General features: G+C 53.0%; 1 protein-coding gene across 1 annotated transcript in view; it reads left to right on the top strand.

The window, feature by feature from the left end:
- The window catches only part of CLASRP (CLK4 associating serine/arginine rich protein), a 123,863-nt gene that overhangs the window by 34,852 nt on the left and 61,373 nt on the right, over positions 1-27,638 (top strand). The window contains 6 exon segments of the mRNA XM_075324858.1: positions 4,488-4,567; positions 8,691-8,775; positions 20,395-20,531; positions 21,065-21,161; positions 27,350-27,378; positions 27,381-27,524. Coding sequence (XP_075180973.1) covers positions 4,488-4,567; positions 8,691-8,775; positions 20,395-20,531; positions 21,065-21,161; positions 27,350-27,378; positions 27,381-27,524 — 572 coding nt within the window.

Here is a 27,638-nt window from a genome sequence, read left to right as displayed (position 1 = left end):
CACGTGGAGGCCAGGCGGTTCCGGATGAAACCCTCCGCTCCGTCATTGCCTCAATGTCTCAAGGAAATTTCCTAGCATAAATAGACATCAAAGATGCTTATCTCCACGTGCCGATTGCTACAGAGCACCAATGTTTTCTACGTTTCGTGATAGGTGACGACCATCTTCAGTGCGTAGCTCTGCCATTCGGTCTGGCGACAGCCCCACGGGTGTTCACCAAGGTCATGGCGGCAGGGGTAGCAGTCTTGCACTCACAGGGACACTCTGTGATCCCTTACTTGGACGATCTACTTGGCAAGGCACCCTCTCAAGAGGCATGCCAACTCAGCCTGAATGTTGCGCTGGAGACTCTCCAGACGTTTGGGTGGCTCATCAACTTCTCAAAGCCAAACCTGTCACCGACCCAATCACTAACGTATCTTGGCAGGATTTTCATACCCTCTCAGCGCTAGTGAAGCTTCCGCTGGACAAGCAGCGGTCACTACAGACTGGGGTGCAGACTCTCCTTCAAGGTCAGTCGCACTCCTTAAGACGCCTCATGCACTTCCTCGGGAAGATGGGCAATGGAGGCGGTCCCGTTTACGCAGTTTCATCTGCGTCCACTTCAATGGGACATTCTCCGCCAATGGGACGGGAAGTCAACATCCCTGAACAGGAAAGTATCCCTTTCACAGACGGCCAAGGACTCTCTGTAATGGTGGCTTCTTCCCACCTCATTATCACAGGGAAGATCCTTCCTACCACCGTCTTGGGCGGTGGTCACGACAGATGCGAGTCTGTTAAGGTGGGGAGCAGTTTTTTCTCCACCACAGGGCTCAGGGTACGTGGACTCAGCAGGAGTCCACCCTTCAGATCAATGTTCTGGAAATCAGAGCAGTGTATCTTGCCCTTCTAGCCTTCCAGCAGTGGCTGGAAGGAAGGCAGATCCGAATTCAGTCGGACAACTCCACAGAGGTGGCATACGTCAACCACCAAGGGGGGACACGCAGTCGGCAAGCCTTCCAGGAAGTCCGGCGGATTCTGATGTGGGTGGACGCCACGGCCTCCACCATATCCGCAGTTCACATCCCCGGCGTAGAAAATTGGGAAGCAGACTTCCTCAGTCGCCAGGGCATGGACGCAGGGGAATGGTCCCTTCACCCGGACGTGTTTCAGGAAATCTGTCGCCGATGGAGAAGGCCGGACGTCGACCTAATGGCGTCCCGGCACAACAACAAGGTCCCAACCTTCATGGCACGGTCTCGCGATCAAAGAGCTCTGGCGGCAGACGCCTTAGTGCAAGATTGGTCGCAGTTCCGGCTCCCTTATGTGTTTCCACCTCTGGCACTCTTGCCCAGAGTGCTACGCAAGATCAGATCCGATTGCAGCCGCGTCATACTCGTCGCCCCAGACTGGCCGAGGAGGGCGTGGTATCCGGATCTGTGGCATCTCACGGTCGGCCAACCGTGGGCACTACCAGACCGACCAGACTTACTGTTCCAAGGGCCGTTTTTCCATCGGAATTCTGCGGCCCTGAACCTGACTGTGTGGCCATTGAGTCCTGGATCCTAGCGTCTTCAGGATTATCCCAAGGGGTCGTTGCCACCATGAGACAGGCTAGGAAGCCCACGTCTGCTAAGATCTACCACAGAACGTGGAGGATATTCTTATCCTGGTGCTCTGCTCAGGGAGTGTCTCCCTGGCCATTTGCATTGCCTACCTTTCTATCTTTCCTGCAATCTGGGTTAGAAAAAAGGTTTGTCGCTCGGCTCCCTTAAAGGTCAGGTCTCGGTGCTATCCGTCTTTTTTCAGAGGCGTTTGGCGCGCCTTCCTAAGGTGCGCACGTTCCTACAGGGGGTTTGCCATATCGTACCCCCGTACAAGCGGCCGTTAGATCCATGGGATCTGAACAGGGTACTAGTTGCCCTCCAGAAGCCGCCCTTCGAGCCTCTGAGGGAGGTTTCACTTTCTAGACTATCACAGAAAGTGGCTTTTCTGGTAGCGATCACATCTCTTCGGAGAGTGTCTGAGCTGGCAGCGCTGTCATCCAAGGCTCCCTTCCTGGTCTTCCACCAGGACAAGGTAGTGCTGCGCCCCATTCAGGAGTTTCTCCCGAAGGTGGTATCCTTTTTTCATCTTAATCAGGATATCTCTTTGCCTTCGTTTTGTCCTCATGCAGTTCATCGGTATGAGAAGGATTTACTTTTGTTAGATCTGGTGAGAGCACTCAGAATCTACATTTCCCGCACGGCGCCCTTGCGCCGTTCGGATGCACTCTTTGTCCTTGTCGCTGGTAAGCGCAAAGGGTCGCAGGCTTCTAAGGCCACCCTGGCTCGATGGATCAAAGAACCAATTCTTGAAGCCTACCGTTCTGCTGGGCTTCCGGTTCCATCAGGGCTGAAGGCCCATCCTACCAGAGCCGTGGGTGCGTCCTGGGCATTGCGACACCAGGCTTCGGCTCAACAGGTGTGCCAGGCAGCCACCTGGTCCAGTCTGCACACTTGCACCAAGCATTATCAGGTGCATACCTATGCTTCGGCGGATGCCAGCTTAGGTGGAAGAGTCCTGCAGGAGGCAGTGACACCCCCGTAGGGGAGGGCTGTTTTTGCAGCTCTAACATGAGGTATTTCTTTACCCACCCAGGGACAGCTTTTGGACGTCCCAATCGTCTGGGTCTCCCAATAGAGCGCTGAAGAAGAAGGGAATTTTGTTACTTACCGTAAATTCCTTTTCTTCTAGCTCTTATTGGGAGACCCAGCACCCGCCCTGTTGTCCTTCGGGATGTTTTTTTGTTGTTTGCGGGTACACATGTTGTTCATGTTGAACGGTTTTTCAGTTCTCCGATGTTATTCGGAGTTAATTTGTTTAAACCAGTTATTGGCTTCCTCCTTCTTGCTTTGGCACTAAAACTGGAGAACCCGTGATACCACGGGGGGGGTATAGCCAGAGGAGGAGGGGCCTTGCACTTTTGATGTAGTGCTTTGTGTGGCCTCCAGAGGGCAGTAGCTATACCCCAATCGTCAATCGTCTGGGTCTCCCAATAAGAGCTAGAAGAAAAGGAATTTACGGTAAGTAACAAAATTCCCTTCTTTGTGTATACCAGTGGGAAGTGCCCAATTATGTTGAGTAATGTTGTCACTTCCTTGAATCTTGAAATATTCTTGATGCTTTTTATTCAAGATTCTGTTTCTTAAAAGAGCTAAAGTTCCTTCATTTAAAGGGAACCTGTCAGGTGCAATATGCACCCACAACCACGAGCAGTTCTGGGTGCATATTGCTAATCCCTGCCTAACCATCCCTGTAGTAGAATAGATAAAGAGATCTTTAGATAAAGTATTTCTAAAGATCCTTTATGGTATGCTAATGAGCGTAGGGGCGTTGGTTCCCCCGACTAGTCCGCCCTCTTGGCATGTTAGCACACCCACAGGGGCCTGCTAAGGCTGCTTTCAAACATCCGGTTTGAGCGGTGCGGCTCAATCCGGCTGTGCAACCTATGCAACGGATGCGGTGAAAACATTGCATCCTTTGCATACGTTTTTTAAATGCGGCCCGTCCGGTTTTTGCCGCTTGCGGCATGCTACTGAGCATGCGCAGTGGCAAAAACTGCATGAGGCAGCCGGATTCGGTTTTTGCCGCATCCGGCATCCATAGGGATGCATTGGAAAAAGCGCCGCATCGGCTGGATGCGGCGCGATGCGGTTTTTTTGCCGGAGCAAAAAATGTGCCAGGGAACGTTCCGGCCGCCGCATGCGGCAAAAACCGGACGGAACGTGAGCCCATGGGGCACAATGCAGCACTAAAGTCTATGCAGGAAAAACGCAACCGGCAGCAAAAAAAAAACTGTTCCGTTTTTCCTGGAAAGTGCCGGATTGTGCCGCATTGCAAAAACCGGAGGTGTGAAAGCAGCCTAACATGCTATTGAGTGCTCATTGCCCAGCGTCCGCAGCTAAGAGGGGGAACTAATGGCCTTGCAACTAGTCTGCGTTCATTAGCATATCATAAAGGATCTTTAGAAATACTTTTTCTAAAGATCCCTTCATCTATGCTACTAGATATAGGGATGGTTAGGCAGGGATTAGAAATATGCACTCAGAACTGCTCGTGGTCCTGGGTGCATTTTGCAACTGACAGGTTCCCTTTAAAAGGGTTATCCAGTGCTCTATAGCACGCTGCGCATATTTAAAGATGCGTATATGGAGCACAGGCACTGGCGCTTTTCCTCCACTCTCAGATGTGTTTTCTGCCGTTCCCCTAACAAATAGTGTGGTGTGACCGCTGCAGTCAACCATTCTTTGTCAGGTGACGAGTGGGGGACAGAGGCAGAGAGTGCAAGAGCTGTGCCGATCCGACAGATAAGTATAGATTTTATTTAAAAAAAAAAACCAAACCATGCAGTGCTCTGTGACCACTAATAAAGGGTTATTGCCGGGGATAGCTGAGCAAAGAAGGGGTGAATTATTTGGGTGGGCTTAATTGTTTTTATGAAGCTTTATTTCTGCCTTTACCAGAACACCCGAACAGGAAGCTGACGACCGAAAGTGTAATTATGAACGCTACCGGGGCCTGGTACAGAACGACTTTGCTGGAAGTATGTAATAATATTGCTATTTTTTATAAACCCTTAAGGCTATGTGCGCACGCTGCAGATTAGGTGCAAAAAAAACGCACCTTGTGGCAGAAAAACGCACAAAAAACATGTTTTTTGATGCTTTTTTTTTTGTTTTGTTCCTGGAAGGGCTACAAAACGCAGGAAAAAACGCACTAACAATTGACATGCTGCAGATTTTTTTTCTGCACCCAAAACTGCAAGGAAAAAAAGAAGCGACGTGCGCACAGTGCTTCAGAATTCTCATTGCCTTTGCATGGAGAAGAATAGGCATGCAGATTTGGATACCAGTCTCCATGATAAACTGCTCCAAATCTGCAACAAAAAAACCACACAGCCTTAAAGTCTTGCATTCACAGATGTTGAAATTCACAAATTACCTTCCGCTCGGTGCTCTATTTCTGCAGATTAGCAATATTTACTGGTTTTTTTACCATCCGCATCGTGACTTTCATGTAGGCGGTCAACGAGCAGTTATCTAGAGAGCAGAAAGCTTGTCTTCAGTGAAGTCTTGTCCTTATATGAGCCGTCAGAGGGAGTTGTAGGGGTCTCCGGAATAAAGACCTCTATGCACTTTTAGATATGTCGTCTGATGTCTTGGATAACTTTCCCATACGGAGGATTGCTAACTCGGCTGAGCGGCCTTGTGTTCTGTGTGCAAAAGCTGCTGCCAGACATTTCTGGCAGCGGCTCTTCTGTAGAGAAGACGAGGCTCGGCAGTCCAATATTGCATGTGTTGGATCCTTATATTCTTTGTCATCATCTGTCTGGGCCCCCATACACATTAGGATACTGTCACACTACGTTTTTTTAACCTACGTCCTGAACGTTACTTTAACGCAAAAACAGATCCAATACAAATGCGTTTTCCTTTCAATGCATTTGCAATGGACTTGCGTCAACATGCGTTCACATGCGGTTGCGTGCGGTACAGTCAGGATCCTGCGACTTGCAGTATTTTAACTTTTTCAAACACGCTACTTGTAGCGTTTTTGACCTGCGTCCAAATACTGCATGTCACCGGATCCTGACTGTACCGCACGCAACCGCTTGTGAATGGTGGCATGCTGATAGAAAGGATCCTGTTTGCTTCTAGAGAGCATGTCCAGAAACCAGCCTGACATGATCAGAGAGAGTCTCTCTCTCTTTCTCGCTCTGTCTCTCGCTCTGTCTCTCGCTCTGTCTCTCGCTCTGTCTCTCGCTCTGTCTCTCGCTCTGTCTCTCGCTCTGTCTCTCGCTCTGTCTCTCGCTCTGTCTCTCGCTCTGTCTCTCGCTCTGTCTCTCGCTCTGTCTCTCGCTCTGTCTCTCGCTCTGTCTCTCGCTCTGTCTCTCGCTCTGTCTCTCGCTCTGTCTCTCGCTCTGTCTCTCGCTCTGTCTCTCGCTCTGTCTCTCGCTCTGTCTCTCGCTCTGTCTCTCGCTCTGTCTCTCGCTCTGTCTCTCGCTCTGTCTCTCGCTCTGTCTCTCGCTCTGTCTCTCGCTCTGTCTCTCGCTCTGTCTCTCGCTCTGTCTCTCGCTCTGTCTCTCGCTCATTAAATAAAATGACTATTGCTAAACCTAAGGATAGATATGTGAGTACATATTCTGCTCTGTTTATTGTGGAGCGTCTAATCCCACTAATAGACTAAGATAGGCAGGACCCATTCTGCAGAATGCCATCCTTGCTATTCTGTAAATCCCATCCTCTGGCATACAATACAGCAGTTTTGCCCCCCAGTATTCTTCTTGGATGAATGTTTTTAGGTCGCTGTCTTCTAAGTCAATCCCTATATTATGTGGACCCCCCCTCAAGCTGGTGTTATTTAGGTTGTTAGCTGAATATTGTCAGGATCACACGCCAATCTTTTTCAGGGAAACATTATTCTTGGCTAAAGAAAACAATTGCTCTCCACTGATCCGCTGACAGATCGCTCACAATTGGCAGATTGAGTATCTTGGTTAACTGTGTTTTTCCATATGAGAAAGTTACCCTTCAGAATAGGGGATGTCCAGCTAACCTTTAAAAGGTCTGGGGTCTTTGGGAGCACAGTCGTCTAATCCTTGACCCTCGAGAATTACAGGAGTCTCATTTTGTTCTTGTTTTTTTTGTTCTATTGTGTTTTTTCCTTCCGTCATTTCGGCCTGATGTGGACCTGATACCAGCGCTTCTGGTGTTGCTTATGACTTGGGTCCCTAAATCAGTCCTGATATCTTATCTAGCCTGAGTCTTATATATTGCTCTGTTCCATATATAAGTTTTCCCAGTCTGTAATAATAAGACCTCTGTTTTTTATACACTACAGTTCAAAAGTTTAGGGTCACTTAGATATTTCCTTATTTTTGAAAGAAAAGCACATTTTTTTTTCAATGAAGCTAACATTAAATTAAAGAGAAATCCACTCTATACATTGTTAATGTGGTAAATGACTATTCTGGCTGCAAACGTCTGGTTTTGAATGCAATATCTACATAGGTGGATAGAGGCCCATTTCCAACAACCACCACTCCAGTGTTCTAATGGTACATTGTGTTTTGTTAACTGTGTTAGAAGGCTAATGGATGTTTAGAAATCTCTTGAAAAGCCTTGTACAAGTATGTTAGCACAGCCGCAAACAGTTTTGCTGATTAGAGAAGCCATAAAACTGACCTTCCTTTGAGCTAGTTGAGAATCTGGAGCATTACATTTGTTGGTTCCATTAAACTCTCAAAATGGCCGAAAATGAGAACTTTCATGTGAAACTCGACAGTCTATTCTTGTTCTTAGAAATGAAGGATACTCGATGCGAGAAATTGCCAAGAAACTGAAGCTTTCCTACAATGGTGTGTACTACTCCCTTCAGAGGAGAGCACAAACAGGCTCTAACCAGAGTAGAAAGAGAAGTGGGAGGCCGCGCTGCACAACTGAGCAACAAGACAAGTACATTAGAGTCTCTAGTTTGAGAAATCAATGCCTCACAGGTCCTCAACTGGCAGCTTCATTAAATAGTACCTGCAAAACGCCAGTGTCCCCATTTACAGTGAAGAGGCGACTCCGTGATGCTGGCTTTCAGGGCAGAGTGGCAAAGAAAAAGCCATATCTGAGACTGGTTAATAAAAGGAAAAGATTGATATGGGCAAAAGAACACAGACATTGGACAGAGGAAGATTGGAAAAAAGTGTTATGGACAGACTAATTGAAGTTGGAGGTGTTTGGATCACACAGAAGAACATTTGTGAGATGCAGAACTACTAAAAAGATGCTGGAAGAGTGCCTGACGCCATCTGTTAAGCACGGTGGAGGCAATGTGATGGTCTGGGGTTGCTTTGGTGCTGGTAAAGTGGGAGATTTGTACAAGGTGAAATAGATTTTGAATAAGGAATAAGGAAGGCTATCACTTCATTTTGCAACACCATGCCATACCCTTTGGACAGCGCTTGATTGGAGCCAATTTCATCCTGCAACAGGACAGTGACCCAAAGCAACACCTCCAAATTATGCATGAACTATTCTGGAAAAAGCAGTAGCTGGTATTCTATCTGTAATGGAAGGGCCAGCCCAATCCCCAGATCTCAACCCTATTGAGCTGTTGTGGGAGCAGCTTGACCGTATGGTGCAAAAAGTGCCCATCAAGACAATCCAACTTGTGGGAGGGGGGAAGCATGGGGTGGAAATATCTCCAGATTACCCCCGCACATTAACAGCTAGAATGCCAAAGGTCTGCAAAGCTGGAATTGCTGCAAAGGAGCATTCTGTGCCGAAAGCAAAGTCTGAAGGAGAAAATTATTATTTCAAGTAAAAATCATTATTTCTAACCTCGTCAATGTCTGGACGATATTTTCTACTCATTATGCAACTTATTTGATAACTAAAAGTGTGATTTTTTTTTTTTTTTTTTTTTCATGGAAAAGACAAAATTGTCTGGGGGACCCCAAACTTTTGAACTGTAGTGTGTGTTACCACTTCATTGGTTGCATGTCCATGTTGTCGGTCATTGCATTTTGTTTGTTTTGCAACATGTTTAAATACAACGAATAAAGGGGGAAAAAAAAAGAACTTGCTAAATGCACAAATGAAAAAGAAGAAAGTACAGCGTCCTTGTTCCTGAGTGCATTTGTGATTGTTTTACCGTTTGTTGCCTTCTGCTTTTAGTTTCTGAAGAGCAGTGTCTGTACCAGATCTATATTGATGAGCTCTATGGCGGCCTCCAGAGACCGGGGGATGATGAGAAGAAGAAGTAAGTGTCACGATGATTCCCATTTATATCATCACTTGATGTTAATCTACACTATATTGTATATCCAGAACAACATTGCTGTAGCTAAAGGGAACCTGTCACCACGATTTGTTCTCTATAAGCTGCGGCCCCCACCACTGAGCTCATATATACAGCATTGCAGGATACTGTATATAAGAGCCCAGGCCGCTCTGTATAACGTAAAAAACCCTTTCATTATACTCACCTTGGGACGGTCTGGTCTGATGGGTGTCGCTGCTCTCCAGGCGGGCACCTCCTCTCTGCGGCCATCTCTGTCCTACTTCTATCCAGCAAAGTATGGATGGCATGTCCTACGTCATCCACACAGGCCAGTATTGCGGTTCTGCGAATGACCGCCCGCAAATACGCAGTACAATACTTTGATCTGCACAGAGCAGTGCGCCTGGACAGGACCGCATTGTCGGCCAGTGTGGATGACATAGGACGCGTCCCGCGTCTGTGCCGGGCCGCAGAGGGGGGGAGGTGCCGCAGAGGGGGGGAGGTGCCGCAGAGGGGGGAGGTGCCGCAGAGGGGGGGAGGTGCCGCAGAGGGGGGGAGGTGCCGCAGAGGGGGGGAGGTGCCGCAGAGGGGGGGAGGTGCCGCAGAGGGGGGGAGGTGCCGCAGAGGGGGGGAGGTGCCGCAGAGGGGGGGAGGTGCCGCAGAGGGGGGGAGGTGCCGCAGAGGGGGGGAGGTGCCGCAGAGGGGGGGAGGTGCCGCAGAGGGGGGGAGGTGCCGCAGAGGGGGGGAGGTGCCGCAGAGGGGGGGAGGTGCCGCAGAGGGGGGGAGGTGCCGCAGAGGGGGGGGAGGTGCCGCAGAGGGGGGGGAGGTGCCGCAGAGGGGGGGGGAGGTGCCGCAGAGGGGGGGGGGGAGGTGCCGAGCCGCAGAGGGGGGGGGGGGAGGTGCCGAGCCGCAGAGGGGGGGGGGGAGGTGCCGGGCCGCAGAGGGGGGGGGGGGAGGTGCCGGGCCGCAGAGGGGGGGGGGGGAGGTGCCGGGCCGCAGAGGGGGGGGGGGGAGGTGCCGGGCCGCAGAGGGGGGTGGGGGGAGGTGCCGGGCCGCAGAGGGGGGGGGGGGGGAGGTGCCGCAGAGGGGGGGGAGGTGCCGAGCCGCAGAGGGGGGGGGGAGGTGCCGAGCCGCAGAGGGGGGGGGGGGAGGTGCCGGGCCGCAGAGGGGGGGGGGGGGAGGTGCCGGGCCGCAGAGGGGGGGGGGGAGGTGCCGGGCCGCAGAGGGGGGGGGGGGAGGTGCCGGGCCGCAGAGGGGGGGGGGGGGGAGGTGCCGGGCCGCAGAGGGGGGGGGGGGGAGGTGCCGGGCCGCAGAGGGGGGGGGGGGAGGTGCCGGGCCGCAGAGGGGGGGGGGGGAGGTGCCGGGCCGCAGAGGGGGGGGGGGGAGGTGCCGGGCCGCAGAGGGGGGGGGGGGGAGGTGCCGGGCCGCAGAGGGGGGGGGGGGGAGGTGCCGGGCCGCAGAGGGGGGGGGGGAGGTGCCGGGCCGCAGAGGGGGGGGGGGGGGAGGTGCCGGGCCGCAGAGGGGGGGGGGGGAGGTGCCGGGCCGCAGAGGGGGGGGGGGGAGGTGCCGGGCCGCAGAGGGGGAGGGGGAGGTGCCGGGCCGCAGAGGGGGAGGGGGAGGTGCCGGGCCGCAGAGGGGGAGGGGGAGGTGCCGGGCCGCAGAGGGGGAGGGGGAGGTGCCGGGCCGCAGAGGGGGAGGGGGGAGGTGCCGGGCCGCAGAGGGGGAGGGGGAGGTGCCGGGCCGCAGAGGGGGGGGGGAGGTGCCGGGCCGCAGAGAGGGGGGGGGAGGTGCCTGGCCGCAGAGGGGGGAGGTGCCGATCAGACCGGACCATCCCTTATGGGAGTAGGTGTTTTTTTTTTTTTGTTTTTTTTTTACAGTCTACACAGCAGCCTGGGCTCTTATATACAGTACTAGAAGGTGGCCCGATTCTACGCATCGGGTATTCTAGAATTTACGTATTGTGTAGTTCATGTATGATTTTTGTTATATTTATATTTATATATATATATATATATATTTGTATATGTTGTTGTGTGTAGTTACCAAGTGTTTGTGTAGGGGCTGTACATGTTCTGGGTGTTGTCTGGGTGTGGCGGGGGGTGAGAGCGGTGTTGTATGTGTGTTGCATGTGTTGCGTTGTTTGTGGAGCGCTGTGTGTCTGTTGCGTTTGTGTGTGTGTGTGTGTGTTGCGCGGTTTGTGTGTGTGTGGTGTGTTTTGGGGGGAGGTATGTTTTGTGCAATGTGTGTGTTGTGCGGTATGTGCGTATATTTATGTATGCCGCGGTGTTTGTGTTTTGGGTGTTGTGTGTGTGCAGCGTTGTCTGTGTGTGGGTGTCTGTGTAGGGCGCTGTTTGTGGTTCCCAGTGTGTGTGTGTGTGTGTGTGTGTGTTGTGCAGTGCACGTGTGTGTGTTGGGGGGAGGTGTGCACCTCCCATCGTGCTCCATCCCCCATGCTGCGCACCCCCCATCGTGCTCCATCCCCCATGCTGCGCACTCCCAAACGTGGTCCATCCGCCATGCTGCGCACTCCCAAACGTGCTCCATCCGCCATACTGCGCACTCCCCATCGTGCTGCATCCCCCATGCTGCGCACTCCCAAACGTGCTCCATCCGCCATGCTGCGCACTCCCCATCGTGCTCCATCCGCCATGCACACTCCCCATCGTGCTCCATCCGCCATGCTGCGCACTCCCAAACGTGCTCCATCCGCCATGCTGCGCACTCCGCATCGTGCTCCATCCGCCATGCTGCGCACTCCCCATCGTGCTCCATCCGCCATGCTGCGCACTCCCCATCGTGCTTCATCCGCCATGCTGCGCACTCCCAAACGTGCTCCATCCGCCATGCTGCGCACTCCCAAACGTGCTCCATCCGCCATGCTGCGCACTCCCAAACGTGCTCCATCCGCCATGCTGCGCACTCCCCAACGTGCTCCATCCGCCATGCTGCGCACTCCCCAACGTGCTCCATCCGCCATGCTGCGCACTCCCCAACGTGCTCCATCCGCCATACTGCGCACTCCCAAACGTGCTCCATCCGCCATACTGCGCACTCCCCATCGGGCACCATCCGCCATGCTGCGAACTCCCAAACGTGCTCCTTCCGCCATGCTGCGCACTCCCAAACGTGCTCCATCCGCCATGCTGCGCACTCCCAAACGTGCTCCATCCCCCATGCTGCGCACTCCCAAACGTGGTCCATCCGCTATGCTGCGAACTCCCAAACGTGCTCCATCCGCCATGCTGCGCACTCCCAAACGTGCTCCATCCGCCATGCTGCGCACTCCCAAACGTGCTCCATCCGCCATGCTGCACACTCCCAAACGTGGTCCATCCGCCATGCTGCACACTCCCAAACGTGCTCCATCCCCCATGCTGCGCACTCCCCATCGTGCTCCATCCCCCATGCTGCGCACCCCCCATCGTGCTCCATCCCCCATGCTGTACCAGCATCAGCCTCTCTGCCCGCAGCATCAGCCTCTCTGCCCGCAGCATCAGCCTCTCTGCCCGCAGCATCAGCCTCTCTGCCCGCAGCATCAGCCTCTCTGCCCGCAGCATCAGCCTCTCTGCCCGCAGCATCAGCCTCTCTGCCCGCAGCATCAGCCTCTCTGCCCGCAGCATCAGCCTCTCTGCCCGCAGCATCAGCCTCTCTGCCCGCAGCATCAGCCTCTCTGCCCGCAGCATCAGCCTCTCTGCCCGCAGCATCAGCCTCTCTGCCCGCAGCATCAGCCTCTCTGCCCGCAGCATCAGCCTCTCTGCCCGCAGCATCAGCCTCTCTGCCCGCAGCATCAGCCTTTTCTGTCCCTAGCATCAGCCTCTCTTCTCTCAGCCTCCCCCTCCCAGCCTTCCCCAGGATCAGCCTCTCTCCTCCCAGCCTCCTCCAGCACGCCGTGCTCCTCTGCCGACACAGATCCGATTGCATACACACACACACACACACACACCCGATCGCATACACTCACACACACCCGATCGCATACACTCACGCACACACACATTGACGGTATTGCACATACGCGCTCAAACTCACAAAATCCGGAGATACCACGTGCTTCTGGCCATGTGATCCTCCGGGAGGTCCTGGAAGTTCACTGCACAGTATCGCCGCCGAGAAGCAAGCGATATCCCAGGATGTTGTGAGTGTGTGGATGCGATGTGATGTGTGTGTGAGAGTGAGTGTGATCTGATGTGTGTGTGTGTGTGTGTGTGTGTGTGTGTGTGTGTGTGTGTGTGTATGTTCCGCCGCTGCAGGACCTTGATGCGCTGGTAACTATGCTACCATGGTTACCAGCGTATCCCGTCCCCCGCTCGCACGGGAGCCCACACCAGCATACGGCGGCAACCCCAGCAATGCGAGGGTATGTGTCGGCTGGGTTGGCGGCGTACGCTGATGTGGGCTCCCGGGGGTACAGTACTCACCTGGGAGTCGTGGCTCCGTGTCGGTCGGTTCGGGGAATGCGTGCGGGGGGTGGGGCCAGAGCAAGCGTGCATTGCGTGAGGGGGGGTGGGGCGTGGGCGAGTTGCCTGGGCGAGCGGCCAATCCGTACGGGGGGGCGGGGCCATGGCGAGCCCAGCGGCCAATCAGCTTTGTGTCACCGTAAGGACACAATTTTGGAGCAAGACAGACAGACAGAATAAGGCAATTATATATATATATATATATATATATATATATATATATATATATATATATATATATATATATATATATATATAGATAGATAGATAGATAGATAGATAGATAGATAGATAGATAGATAGATAGATAGATAGATAGATAGATAGATAGATAGATAGATAGATTCTAGAATACTTTATATAAGGGCCTACTGTTGGTGGCCACAGCATATACGGGACAAATTTGGGGACAGGTTCCCTTTAATGTTTACAGGCATGTAATGGGATTACATATATTGCTTTAGACTGCAGATTGTAGTAAGCAGCAATACCAAAGTTTCCGCACAGCTCTAGTTCTTTTATCCTCTAATAAGCGCCCTGGGATTCATCCATACATTACATTCACACATCTTTATCACTTGCTGACTAATAACCGGATTGCTCATTATGAGCAGTAGGCATTCATCTTGCTTTTTGCACAGACTCTTGGGACCTGTAGGAGAGCAACGGCTCTTATACACAGCTGCAGCCCTTCTCTGATCGCTTTTTAACTCTGTCAGTGCTGCACTCAACGCTCCCTCCGCCCCTTACCTTGATGAAAAGTCGTGGAGTACTAATGGGTTACTATGGCAGACAGGGACATTTAACACTAGAACTACTGAGGTAGTCATTTTGACTACTTTGAACCATGTATTTCTTCAGCGCTCTATTGGGAGACCCAGACGATTGGGGTATAGCTACTGCCCTCCGGAGGCCACACAAAGCACTACACTAAAAAGTGCAAGGCCCCTCCCCTTCTGGCTATACCCCCCCGTGGTATCACGGGTTCTCCAGTTTTCAAGCTTTGTGCGAAGGAGGTCAGACATCCACGCATAGCTCCACAGATTTTAGTCAGCAGTAGCTGCTGACTATTTCGGATGGAAGAAAAGAGGGCCCATATAGGGCCCCCAGCATGCTCCCTTCTCACCCGTGGATGGTGTTGTAAGGTTGAGGTACCTATTGCTGGTACAGGGGCTGGAGCCCCACATGCTGTTTTCCTTCCACATCCCCTTGTAGGGCTCTGTGGAAGTGGGATCCTGCCGGCCTCTAAGCTCTGACGCCGGGCTCCATCCACAGACCCATAGCACCTGATGGATACGGAGCAGGAGTACAATCAGGGACAAGGCCCTGCATCATACAGGTACTCTGTGTCCCCGGCAGGCACAGACACACTCCGGGCTGGCTGGGTGTTGTAGTGCGCCGGGGACCGTAACGATTGAGTTGGTGTTCCTGCAGTTTACTGGGGGACTTTTGTGTTGTGGGAACGCAGCGCCGACCCCCACTGGACCGGCGGCGCTGCTGTGACTTGTAGTGCGCCGGGGACACGCCGACCGCGCTTTTACGGCGGCGGCGTTTATAAATCCAGTCCCCGGCTTTTGCGGCCTAGCTCCGCTTCGTTCCCGCCCCCACCCTGTCAATCAGGGTAGGGGAGAGACGCTGTTTCACAGCAGCGACGAGGGCTGGAGCCTGATTTACATGCTCCAGCCCTCTCACTAGGCACAGAGGGAAGCAGGCTTCCCGCTCTTAGTCAGGAACGCCCAGGGCCCGCCCCCCTCCTCTCCCAGGACGCCGGCAGCCATTACATGCAGTCTGGCTAGAGGAAGGACGCAAGGCTCTGGGAGACCTGGACTAGGGGGCTTTTGGAGACCACACACCCGCTCTTAAGCGGGCGGTAAGCGGCATTTCAGCTGGCCCCTCTAGTGCCTCAGTGTGTATTGGTGTACTGTGTCACCAGATATATATATTTATTTATTTCTTGCACTGTGAGGTCGCTTCCTGGCTGGATACCCCAGATCGCTCTGAGGAGGCAGCAACATGTCATCCACAAAACGCAAGGCTGCCAAGGCTAGGGCTGTGTACAATGCGTGTGCTGCATGTGGGGCTGCTCTACCAGCAGGTTCCAAAGACCCCCATTGTGTGCAATGCTCAGATCCGGTGCTGCTTCGCCAGCCGGAGTCCGGAGAGGTAGTGACCCAGGCTGAGACGCTTGTAAGTCCTGCCCCGGTGTCAGGGACAGACTTTGCAGTTTTTGCTGATGGAATGTCTGTGACTATGGCAAAAATCCTTGAAACTTTGCAATCCATGACTGGGGCTCAGTCTATGGACACGGCGAGGTCTCTGTCCTCTAATCCCCCTCAGTTGGAATTAATCCAGACTGCAAGGGGGTCCCCGGCTTCCCAGGCTGAGTATTATGACTCAGATGATAGCCCCAGCCACCCTAAGCGAGCTCGCTGGGAAAGACCCTCAACGTCATCACACTGCTCAGGGTCTCAGCGCAATCAGTCGCCCTGTGATGCGTCTGAAGAGAGTGATCAGGATTCTTATCCTGGAACCCCTCTCAATCTGGATACCCCGGATGGGGACGCCATGGTAAACGATCTTATCTCAGCCATCAATAGACTGTTGGATATTTCTCCCCCAGCTCCTTCTGCAGAAGAGGCAGCTGCAGAGCAGGAGAAGTTTCGTTTCCTCTATCCCAAGCGTAAATTGAGTGCTTTCTTGGATCACTCTGACTTCAGAGAGTCAATCCAGAAACACGACGCTCATCCAGAAAGGCGTTTCTCTAAACGTTCTAAGGATACACGTTTTCCTTTCCCCCCTGATGTGGTCAAGCGCTGGACCCAGTGTCCAAAAGTAGACCCCCCGATTTCCAAACTTGCAGCTAGATCCATAGTTGCAGTGGAGGATGGCGCTTCACTTAAGGATGCCAATGACAGACAGATGGACCTTTGGTTAAAATCTGTCTATGAAGCTATCGGCGCGTCGTTTGCTCCAGCATTCGCAGCCGTATGGGCACTCCAAGCTATTTCAGCTGGTTTAGCAAAAGTGGATGCTATCATACATCCAGCGGTGCCGCAAGTGGCGTCCCTTACCTCGCAGATGTCTGCGTTTGCGTCTTACGCTATCAATGCGGTCCTAGAATCTACCAGCCGCACCTCAATGGCGTCCGCCAATTCGGTAGTTTTGCGCAGAGCCTTGTGGTTAAAGGACTGGAAAGCAGATGCTGGTTCCAAAAAATGTTTAACCAGCTTGCCTTTATCTAGAGATAGACTGTTTGGCGAGCCATTGGCTGACATCATTAAACAGTCCAAGGGTAAAGACTCTTCCTTACCCCAGCCCAGATCAAGCAAACCTCAGCAGAAAAAATGGCAGCAGAAGTTTCAGTCCTTTCGAGGTTCGGGCAAGACACAATTCTCCTCGTCCAAAGGGACTCAGAGGACGCAAAGAGTCTCAGATTCCTGGCGGGCTCACGCACGCCCCAAGAAAGCAAAGGGAGGAACCGCTTCCAAAGCGGCTACCTCATGACTTCCAGCCCCCCCCCTCCGCATCTCCGGTCGGGGGCAGGCTCTCCCGCTTTTCCGACATTTGGATGTCACAGGTCAAAGACCGGTGGGTGACAAACATTTTGTCTCGCGGGTACAGAATCGAGTTCAGTTCTCGTCCTCCAGCTCGGTTCTTCAGAACCTCCCCACATCCAGACCGAGCAGATGCCCTGCTGCAGGCAGTGGACTCCCTAAGAGCGGAAGGAGTAGTGGTTCCTGTACCGCCTCAGGAACAAGGGCGAGGGTTTTACTCCAATCTCTTTGTGGTTCCAAAAAAGGACGGCTCGTTCCGTCCTGTTCTGGATCTAAAGCTGCTCAACAAACATGTGCACGCCAGACGGTTCCGGATGGAAACCCTCCGCTCTGTCGTTGCCTCAATGTCTCAAGGAGACTTCCTTGCCTCAATAGACATCAAAGATGCTTATCTCCACGTGCCAATTGCTACAGAACATCAACGTTTTCTACGTTTTGTGATAGGAAACGACCATCTTCAGTTCGTAGCTCTGCCATTCGGTCTGGCGACAGCCCCCCGGGTCTTCACCAAGGTCATGGCGGCGGTGGTAGCAGTCTTGCACTCTCAGGGACACTCGGTGATCCCTTACCTAGACGATCTACTTGTCAAGGCACCCTCTCAAGAGGCATGCCAACTCAGTCTACATGCTACGCTGGAGACTCTACAGACGTTCGGATGGATCATCAACTTTCCAAAGTCGAATCTGTCTCCGTCACAGTCGCTAACGTATCTTGGCATGGAGTTTCATACTCGAGCAGCGAGAGTGAAGCTTCCGCTGAACAAGCAGCGGTCCCTACAGACAGGGGTGCAATCCCTCCTTCAAGGCCAGTCGCACCCCTTACGGCGCCTCATGCACTTCCTCGGGAAGATGGTGGCAGCCATGGAAGCAGTTCCCTTTGCGCAGTTTCATCTGCGCCCACTTCAATGGGACATTCTCCGCCAATGGGACGGGAAGTCAACGTCCCTGGACAGGAAAGTCTCTCTTTCCCAGACGGCCAAGGACTCTCTACAATGGTGGCTCCTTCCCACCTCATTGTCTCAGGGAAGATCCTTCCTGCCCCCATCCTGGGCAGTGGTCACGACAGATGCGAGTCTGTCAGGGTGGGGAGCAGTGTTTCTCCACCACAGGGCCCAGGGGACGTGGACTCCGCAGGAGTCCACCCTTCAGATCAATGTTCTGGAAATCAGGGCAGTGTATCTTGCCCTACTGGCCTTCCAACAGTGGCTGGAAGGAAAGCAGATCCGAATCCAGTCGGACAACTCCACAGCGGTGGCATACATCAACCACCAAGGAGGGACGCGCAGTCGGCAAGCATTCCAAGAAGTCCGGCGCATTCTAATGTGGGTGGAGGACACATCATCCACCATATCCGCGGTTCACATCCCAGGCGTAGAAAATTGGGAAGCAGACTTCCTCAGTCGCCAGGGCATGGATGCAGGGGAATGGTCCCTTCACCCGGACGTGTTTCAGGAAATCTGTCGCCGATGGGGAGTGCCGGACGTCGACCTAATGGCGTCCCGGCACAACAACAAGGTCCCGGCATTCATGGCAAGGTCGCGCGATCAAAGAGCTCTGGCGGCAGACGCATTAGTTCAAGATTGGTCGCAGTTCCGGCTCCCATACGTCTTCCCACCTCTGGCACTCTTGCCCAGAGTGTTACGCAAGATCAGATCCGATTGCAGCCGCGTCATACTCGTCGCCCCAGACTGGCCGAGGCGATCGTGGTATCCGGATCTGTGGCATCTCACGGTCGGTCGACCGTGGTCACTGCCAGACCGACCAGACTTACTGTCCCAAGGGCCGTTTTTCCATCAGAATTCTGCGGCCCTGAACCTGACTGTGTGGCCATTGAGTCCTGGATCCTAGCGTCCGCAGGATTATCTCAAGGAGTCGTAGCCACAATGAGACAAGCTAGGAAGTCAACGTCTGCTAAGATCTACCACAGAACGTGGAAGATTTTCTTATCCTGGTGCTCTGCACAGAGAGTATCCCCTTGGCCATTTGCATTGCCCACCTTTCTTTCCTTCCTGCAATCGGGGTTGGAAAAGGGCTTGTCGCTCAGCTCCCTTAAAGGGCAAGTCTCGGCACTATCCGTGTTTTTTCAGAAGCGTCTAGCACGTCTTCCTAAGGTGCGCACGTTCCTACAGGGGGTCTGTCATATTGTGCCCCCGTACAAGCGGCCGTTAGATCCATGGGATCTGAACAGAGTACTAGTTGCTCTGCAAAAGCCGCCCTTCGAGCCTCTAAAGGATGTTTCCTTTTCTCGCCTGTCACAGAAAGTGGCGTTTCTTGTTGCGATCACATCGCTTCGGCGAGTGTCTGAGCTGGCAGCTCTGTCATCCAAGGCTCCCTTCCTGGTGTTCCACCAGGACAAGGTAGTGCTGCGCCCCATTCCGGAGTTTCTCCCTAAGGTCGTATCCTCGTTTCATCTTAATCAGGATATATCCTTGCCTTCCTTTTGTCCTCAGCCGGTTCACCGGTATGAGAAAGACTTACGTTTGCTAGATCTGGTGAGAGCACTCAGAATCTATATTTCTCGCACGGCGCCTATCCGCCGTTCAGATGCACTTTTTGTCCTTGTCGCTGGCCAGCGCAAGGGGTCGCAGGCTTCTAAAGCCACCCTGGCTCGATGGATCTAAGAACCAATTCTGGAAGCCTACCGTTCTGCTGGGCTTCCGGTTCCTTCAGGGCTGAAAGCCCACTCAACCAGAGCTGTGGGTGCGTCCTGGGCTTTGCGACACCAGGCTTCGGCTCAACAGGTGTGCCAGGCAGCTACCTGGTCGAGTCTGCACACTTTCACCAAACATTATCAGGTACATACCTATGCTTCGGCGGATGCCAGCTTAGGTAGAAGAGTCCTGCAGGCGGCAGTGACATCCCCGTAGGGGAGGGCTGTTTTGCAGCTCTAACATGAGGTATCTCTTTACCCACCCAGGGACAGCTTTTGGACGTCCCAATCGTCTGGGTCTCCCAATAGAGCGCTGAAGAAGAAGGGAATGTTGTTACTTACCGTAAATTCCTTTTCTTCTAGCTCTTATTGGGAGACCCAGCACCCGCCCTGTTGTCCTTCGGGATTTTTTTGTTGTTTGCGGGTACACATGTTGTTCATGTTGAACGGTTTTTCAGTTCTCCGACGTTATTCGGAGTTAATTTGTTTAAACCAGTTATTGGCTTCCTCCTTCTTGCTTTGGCACTAAAACTGGAGAACCCGTGATACCACGGGGGGGTATAGCCAGAAGGGGAGGGGCCTTGCACTTTTTAGTGTAGTGCTTTGTGTGGCCTCCGGAGGGCAGTAGCTATACCCCAATCGTCTGGGTCTCCCAATAAGAGCTAGAAGAAAAGGAATTTACGGTAAGTAACAAAATTCCCTTCTTCTATAGGTGTCACGAGTCCAGTAGTTCTAGTGTTAAATCCCTAATAGTTGCCGTTTTATTAAAGCTATGGAAAAAAAGTGTGTGTGTGTGTGTGTGTGTGTGTGTGTGTATGTGTGTGTGTGTGTGTGTGTGTGTGTGTGTGTGTGTGTATTATATGTACGGTATATTGTTGTTTGTTTTTTCTTTGCTAAGCTGATTACTCCCTTTTTTACTTTTTTTTTTTTCTCCATAGGTTGGCAGAGAAGAAGGCATCCATTGGGTACACCTATGAGGACAGCACCGTGGCGGATTTGGGAAGCTCTGACAAAGAGGATGAAGATTCTGATGATGAGAGCAAATCTGATGAGGATGAGGTCATACCGGACATAGGTATTTTTACTTGTGCAATAATTTATCACTAGTGATTTTGGAAGTATTTAATCTTCCTTTTTTTTAGTTTAGCAATTAATGTTGCTTTGGGAGCCAGCCACTGCTGCCTGAGGTCAGTGATGTGCAGTGCTTGTAAGTGCTGCTCTGGAAATGCGTTGCTTCCAGTGATCATCATTAAGGGGTGTTCACACTGAGTCTTTTTGCTGAGTTTCTGGAGCAGAAACGCTCCGAATTCTTGGAGTCTATGCTTAATTTCCACTCCAAAAACACCCCAGATAGAACCAGTGTGCACATAACCTTTCTGTGCTTCCCGAAAGTTGTTGACAGAAACAAAGCTGCCTCATACAGCTACATTGGTGATGCGCAGTTCGGGTCAGTGGCACAACCATGCTGCTTCTGGTCTGAACTGTCAATCACCACCCCACAGCAACCAGTGAAGTTGTCAGAAACTGTTTTAAATAATCCTAATTACTTTTTTCAGAACCTTGAGTATCCCCTGATCTATTCCCAGACTCCTAACTTTTTATTTTCAGATGTGGAAGTGGATGTAGATGACATAACTGAGGAACAGGTTGCTGATCTGAACAAGCAGGCCACCACCTATGGGATGGCGGAGGGAGACTTTGTCAGGTACTTGGGCAAGACTTGTGGAGTACAACTTTGGTGGCCTCCTGTTTTACTACTACTGCTCCATTTGGAGCCATAAATGCTGGATACTAAAATTTGGGGTAAAAAATATTTTCTCCATCGTTTCATTGGGGGACACAGGACCATGGGTTATGCTGCTGTCACTAGGAGGCTGACACTAAGTAGACATAAAAAGTTAGCTCCTCCCCAGCAGTATAACCCCTGAGCCGGAGGCGGACTCAATCAGTTTTTTGCTTAGTGTCGTAGGAGGCTGATGTGGGCCGGCTGGGCCCTCTTCAGCCACTTGATTTTTTTGCGTATTTTTTAAATTTTTTCTCGGCGACGCTCGTCGATCTCATCTGTGGTACTTCTGTCTCTACAGGTATCGTTTCTCTACCTCAGCTCTCGCAGCCCGTGTGGGTACCACTCCCCTGGGTCGCAGAGGCTTGAGACGTCGGGCCCTCTCCCCCGTCCAATTTCCGTGGTACCACTCCCGGGTCGGCACGCGGGGCAGAACCTTCCGGGGCACCCCCTATTCACCCTGCGGTATCACCCCAAAGGGTGTAAGGGGCATACAGCAGGGACTGGACCTCTGCAGCGCGTCTGGATGTATGCTGGGGCCCGCAGCGCTGCTACGTTTACAGGGGGCTCCCACCCCCCACTGGCGTCCACCTCCCTGCCTTCCTATTTCTTCTCCCTGGTGCCGCAGCCTTTCCTCCAGGGTGCGGAGCACACAGGAACAGGTGCAGAGCTCCACGCCTGCACACTGGACAGGGGCGCCGCCGCCGACCAGGTAGGACACCCTCTCCTACCTTCCCCTCCTCGGCCGGCGGCGAAATTTAGGCCCCGGTCTGGGCCTAGTCACCGGACGCCCCGATCCACATCGGGCGACAGAGTGCAGCGGCATGCACGGAGCTTCCGGCCGGCATCCGGTCATCGCGGCTGCGCCGCCGCCACCGTTCGCTGGCAGGGCAGCCGGTCGGTATCTTCCCTGCACGGGCAGCTCAAAAATTTAGGTCCCGGCTTCGGCCCTGTCCCCGGCGTCCTAGGCCCGCCTCCTGCCGCAGCGCTATTGGCCGCCGGCCGCTCGGTCGCCACCCCCCCTCCCAGCCCCAGGCATCACAGGGGGGGCGGTGGAGGGTTTTTTCCCGCTCTCCTAGGCCCGCCTCCAGCCTCCTCAGCATCCATTTTATATAACGAAAAAAAAAAAAAAAAAAGTAGAAAAGAGGGATTATAGCAGTCCCCTGTTCTGCGGATTGCTGAGGCTGCAGCAACCCTCATATCTGGGGAAAAGTTGACCAAAATTAGCCACCTTCATTTAACGATAGTGGTTGTTTTTCTTTTTGCTGGGCTCAGTTTATTTCAATACGTAAAGGTAGATTTATATATATATTTATTAACTCTTACAAGCACTCCTTCGGGTTCTTGGTTAGCATCAGAGATACAGTTAGTATGGGCTGTTCCCTCTGTTGTGAATTACCCAAATGATGTTACATTAGTGTTTTACAGCTACCGCAGCCCCTGGCACTGCACGCCCCTGTATCCTGCCCCTGCCGGCGGGTTAGCGCCCTGTCTCAGGCCCTACATCCCCTCGCCTACATCCCTCGGGTGGGTGCGCATGCGCTGCGTCCCCGGCCGACGCTCTGTCGTACCATCCGCAAGACTGGCGCAACCGGGGAGATGAGTCCCGTACCAGGGACCTTTTTCCTCTGCCCAAGGCGGACCCGCCAGGTCTCGTCGTCTGCGCCCCCAGTTTTCACCTTAATCCCCAGGTCCAGACTGCCTCTCCTCTGGTAGCCTTTCGACCTCTGGGGGATGGCCCAGGCGTTCCACCTCTGCTGGACTTCGAGCAGGAGGACCCGGATGTTTGGCGCAGGACTATTAGCCTGGTACGGATGGTGAGTCAAGCCTTAAAGGTACGGACAGTCCTTTTCTCTCCGGCACGCACCGGGGGAGGCGAGTCCCGTACCAGGGACCTCATCCACTGCTCGAAGCGGACCCGCCAGGTCTCGCCTTCGGCGCCTCCCCCTGGTTTTTCCTTCATTCCCAGGTCAAAAATTCCCGCTCGTCCAGGAGCCTTCCGACCTCTCTGGTGATGACCCAGACGTACCACCTCTGCTGGATTCTGAGCAGGCGCCGAGGTTCGATGCATGGCGATTAGCTGGGAGGAAACGGTGAGTCAGACCATAAGAGCACGGATAGTTCTCTTCTCTTCTCTGAGCACACAGGTCTCCTTTAAGACTTTCCTAGCGGACCCATGATGTTTGCAGTGGACATCCAATAGTTCGCAGAGTTACTGCTCCTCCACACACACCATCCAGACAGGACGTTACCAGCGGTAAATTTTGTTATTGTCTTTATCCATTCTCCAAGGGGCTCCGGGGAGAAGGGGCATGCCCCCCCTGTGATCCACCCGCCTGGTTTCCTCTTAGCTTATGATCCCTAACGTGACGTCTCTCAGGGACTACACGGACACCCTACGCAGCGGACTACATTCCATCTCTGCCGATTCAGAACTGGTGGACATCTGCGGTAAGTACCTTCTCATCATAGCCCTGGCGTTTTACCAGCCGCACGGCCTGAGCCTGTAGCAGCAGTGTGACTCCTGTCGAGGGACTCCTGTCGAGGCCTCTGACTCAGGAGCTGGAACGCGGAGACGACATCTAAGGAGTCGCTGACTTTCCTTCCGCCTGTAGGTGACCGTCCCTTCGGAAATAGGTTAGATCCAGTGGATCCCTTAGGCTACGTGAGGGAAGCGTACATCTTCCCCTAGGCTACGTGAGGGAAGAGCACTTCTCTTCCCAGCATCGGCCCAGACGCTCAGGATCGTCGCCTCACGCTCGGTCCAGTCCGTTCGACCCGCAACCGTCAGGGCGCCTCTATCTCTCAAACAGTCCCTCCGCCTTGCATTGCAGCGGCCAATTCCAGTTTTTAAGAGCGCTTGCGGGGATCAGGGCGCCTGTTCCTGCACATCCTACTCTGCAGGGCCGTTACGGTCACTCCGCCCATAAACGACCTGGGGGTCCAGACTTCTTCCTTCAAGGATCCTCGTCTTGGGGTTTAGACCCCGTCATCGTCACTTTTCGCTACTAGGGTAGTTGATCTACCGGTTTGGAGTCCTTTCAGACACCGGCCCGGTAGATCATCCCTTTAGGCATAGGTTATTCGAGGACCGCCCAAGGGAAGTTACTCTTCACGCAGGAGTAGTTTTCTTTCCCGAACCAGGTCGGGTTCGGTAGGCGAGTCCGCAGTGGTTGGTGGAGGTGAAGCGGCGGTACACTTAACCAGTTTTACATCCTTGCCCTTCCAGAGGTCCCCACGGAAGAACGGAGATAATTAGCTTCCGTTTGTCCCGGGGACCCCGCCATTCCCTTCCTAGTGGACCACTCTTCGTAACCGTTTCCCTGGGAAAATCCCCTCTCCGTCTCCTCTGGAGAATAGCATCAGCCGTTACCAGTCTATGCTAGGGTGGGCTTGTCCACCTTCCACAGCTCGGTCCCGAGGGACACCCCTTGAGTGTGGTCTCCCCTTCAGCATTCCGGAATTCAGATCATCCGGTTAGACCGGTTACGTTTTTTTTTTTTTTATCTTCACTGGGGCGAGGTTGCCCGATCAGGTTCCAGTCGAACCATGCACAGCGGTGGCGTGCATCATCCACCAGGGAGGCGCAGGAAGTGTCATGGCAAAGGAACAGGTCAAGAAGTTCTTGCTCCGGCCGGATCTTGTCGCGCTCTAATCTCGGCAGTACACATCCCTACCGTGACGTTTAGACGGGGAAGGGCCTCGCCTAGGCAATTGGCTCTCAACAGGGAGGTCTCCAGCCAGATCTACGACGAAAGAAGACGTCAGTAGTGGTCCTATTGGCCCCCAATCCAGCTTTCTAGTCAACGGCGCGTCTAGGGTGCCCCCCTCTCTGCGCTAGGTGACGACGCCCTCGGCCGGCCGTGAGGCCAGTTCATTCTCTCCGGCATCTTCCCACGGCTTCCCATGATCTCGAGCGTTCTCAAGATGGACCAAGCAGAAGGTGCCTATGGAGGGGCCAGGCGAGCATAGTTACCAGAACTCACTCAATCCACTCGCGGATGCCATGTGGCGCTTTCCAGACCGTCCAGTTCTTTCGTGTCGTGGCCCTCTCTTCCACCGGGACTTAGAAGCCCTAGGTTTGACGACCTTAATAGCGGATCCCGGGTTCTAGCTTGCACAGGCCGATGGCAAAAAGGATGCAGACAATGTATAGACCGGGAAGCCGGTTCCCTCGTAGATGTATAACCACACGGGTGGAGTTCCTCCGGGTGTAAGGAGCACTTCTTTTCTCTCTCTCTCTTCCTTCCTGCACTACTGCCAGGTTGGCAGTCAGAGCGGGATGCGGCTTCTAGCGCGTCCCTCTAGGGGCCAGGTGTCGACGCGGTCATTCCGGTTTCAGAGACGTATCACTTCTCGTTCCAACGATCAAGAGTTTCACGCAGAGAAGCGTCCATCTGGCTCGGCGGCATCACCGTCCACTAGGAACGTGGGACCTTAAATCTAGCGATGGGTTCATTTCACGGCTCTCGGTTTGAACCTTTCCGAGTGCTTCTTACTCCCACCTGTTTTGGATAGGTGGGCTCGTCGTGGCCGTCCCTCCTTTTTTCAAGGGGCATCAGGGCGGACAGCTCTCTCTTGTTGCCTTTGTTCCCCCCTTTTTTTCCGGGTCCTCCAGCAGGGCAAAGGGGGGTGCTCCGGCCACTACCCTCCTTTCGGTACAAGGCAGCCCGCCTTCCTTCCAGATAAGGAGATTGGGTTTTCGGGTTCGGTCCTAGTACCTTCTCATCCCTGAAAAGGCCTAATTCGTTCCTGAGCTGGTTCGAGCTCTCAGTAGTTGTGTCCTCTGGACCGCACTTTTCGGTTTTCACCGACAGTCAGTTCATCTTTTCAGGGACAGTTCATCCTTTCACCCGGTCCCAGGAGGCGCATGCCGGCGCCCAGGGCTAAGATTTCCACATGGATCCTTTCCGCCATAGGTGAAGTCTATCGCATGGAAGACGGACCTCCGCCGTTTTTTTCTACCGTCCAAGGGGAGTCTCCTGGATGATTGGACTTCAGACGTCGATGGTCCGATGTCTGCCGGGCCACCACCTGGTCTAGTCGGCAGACCTTACTAGTTCCTAGCAGGTTCACACCCAAGCTTGGCAGAGGCCAGTCTTGCCGTTATCCTTGTGGGCGGCAGTAGCACGCCTGTAACAAGGTAGGTATCTGTAGGTCTGGGTCAAGCCCGACAGGAGGAAGCGGTTTCCTACCGATCTACGGTGATGGTTCTCTTCCCACCCACGGACTGCTTTTGGACGTCCCATGGTCCTGTGTCCCCCAATGAAACGATGGAGAAAGATAGATTTTTTGTACTCACCGTAAAATCTCTTCTCTGAGTCTTCATTGGGGGACACAGCACCCACCCTACTTGTGTTTTTTGGGTTACATTTTACATGTCTGTTGCCTCAGTGGCCTTATTCACAGGCCATTGTTCGCACGTCTAATTGGTTATAGTTTTTTCCTTGTCTTATCTAAGATTGTTTGGTTCTCCTCCTACTGCTTGTGCACTAAACTGATTGAGTCCGCCTCCGGCTCAGGGTTATACTGCTGGGGAGGAGCTAACTTTTTATGTCTACTTAGTGTCAGCCTCCTAGTGACAGCAGCATAACCCATGGTCCTGTGTCCCCCAATGAAGACTCAGAGAAAGAGATTTTACGGTGAGTACACAAAAAATCTATCTTTTACAGTATCACTAGATCAGTGCTACTGATGGTTTCCCTATGCCAAAATGTCCACAAGCAGATCAGCAGTAGTTGCTGCAGCAGATCAGCAGTAGTTGCTGCAGCAGATCAGCAGTAGTGCTGCAGGAGATCAGCAGTAGTTGCTGCAGCAGATCAGCAGTAGTTGCTGCAGCAGATCAGCAGTAGTTGCTGCAGCAGATCAGCAGTAGTTGCTGCAGCAGATCAGCAGTAGTTGCTGCAGCAGATCAGCAGTAGTTGCTGCAGCAGATCAGCAGTAGTTGCTGCAGCCGATCAGCAGTAGTTGCTGCAGCCGATCAGCAGTAGTTGCTGCAGCCGATCAGCAGTAGTTGCTGCAGCAGAAAGCACCATTTCTATTATGCAGTTTTCACTATTTAATATTACTGACAAAGATTAACCCCTGCGTGTTTTTATTGTGTCTTCTAGGATGCTACGTAAAGATAAAGAAGAGTCTGAGCTATAAAACATGCTAAAGCTTTAGAAGAGGAGAAGGCCATGTATTCTGTAAGGATCTGCACCAAAAGACAGCTGGACGTGACATGGTTCATTGCAACAGGCCTGACCTCTTCACACAGTATCTTGCCCTCTTTAAATCGGGCTTGTCCTTAGTACATTTTATGCCCTCAGATCCCTTTTTTACTTTTTATTAAAGATTTTTCTTCTGAGGAATCGTGATATTGTAAAAAACTTGTCTTCATATAATTGTAGGGACGAC

This window comes from Anomaloglossus baeobatrachus, chromosome 9, assembly GCF_048569485.1.
Source record: "Anomaloglossus baeobatrachus isolate aAnoBae1 chromosome 9, aAnoBae1.hap1, whole genome shotgun sequence".
Classification (NCBI taxonomy): Eukaryota; Metazoa; Chordata; class Amphibia; order Anura; family Aromobatidae; genus Anomaloglossus; species Anomaloglossus baeobatrachus.
This window is presented reverse-complemented; position numbering and strand designations above follow the sequence as displayed.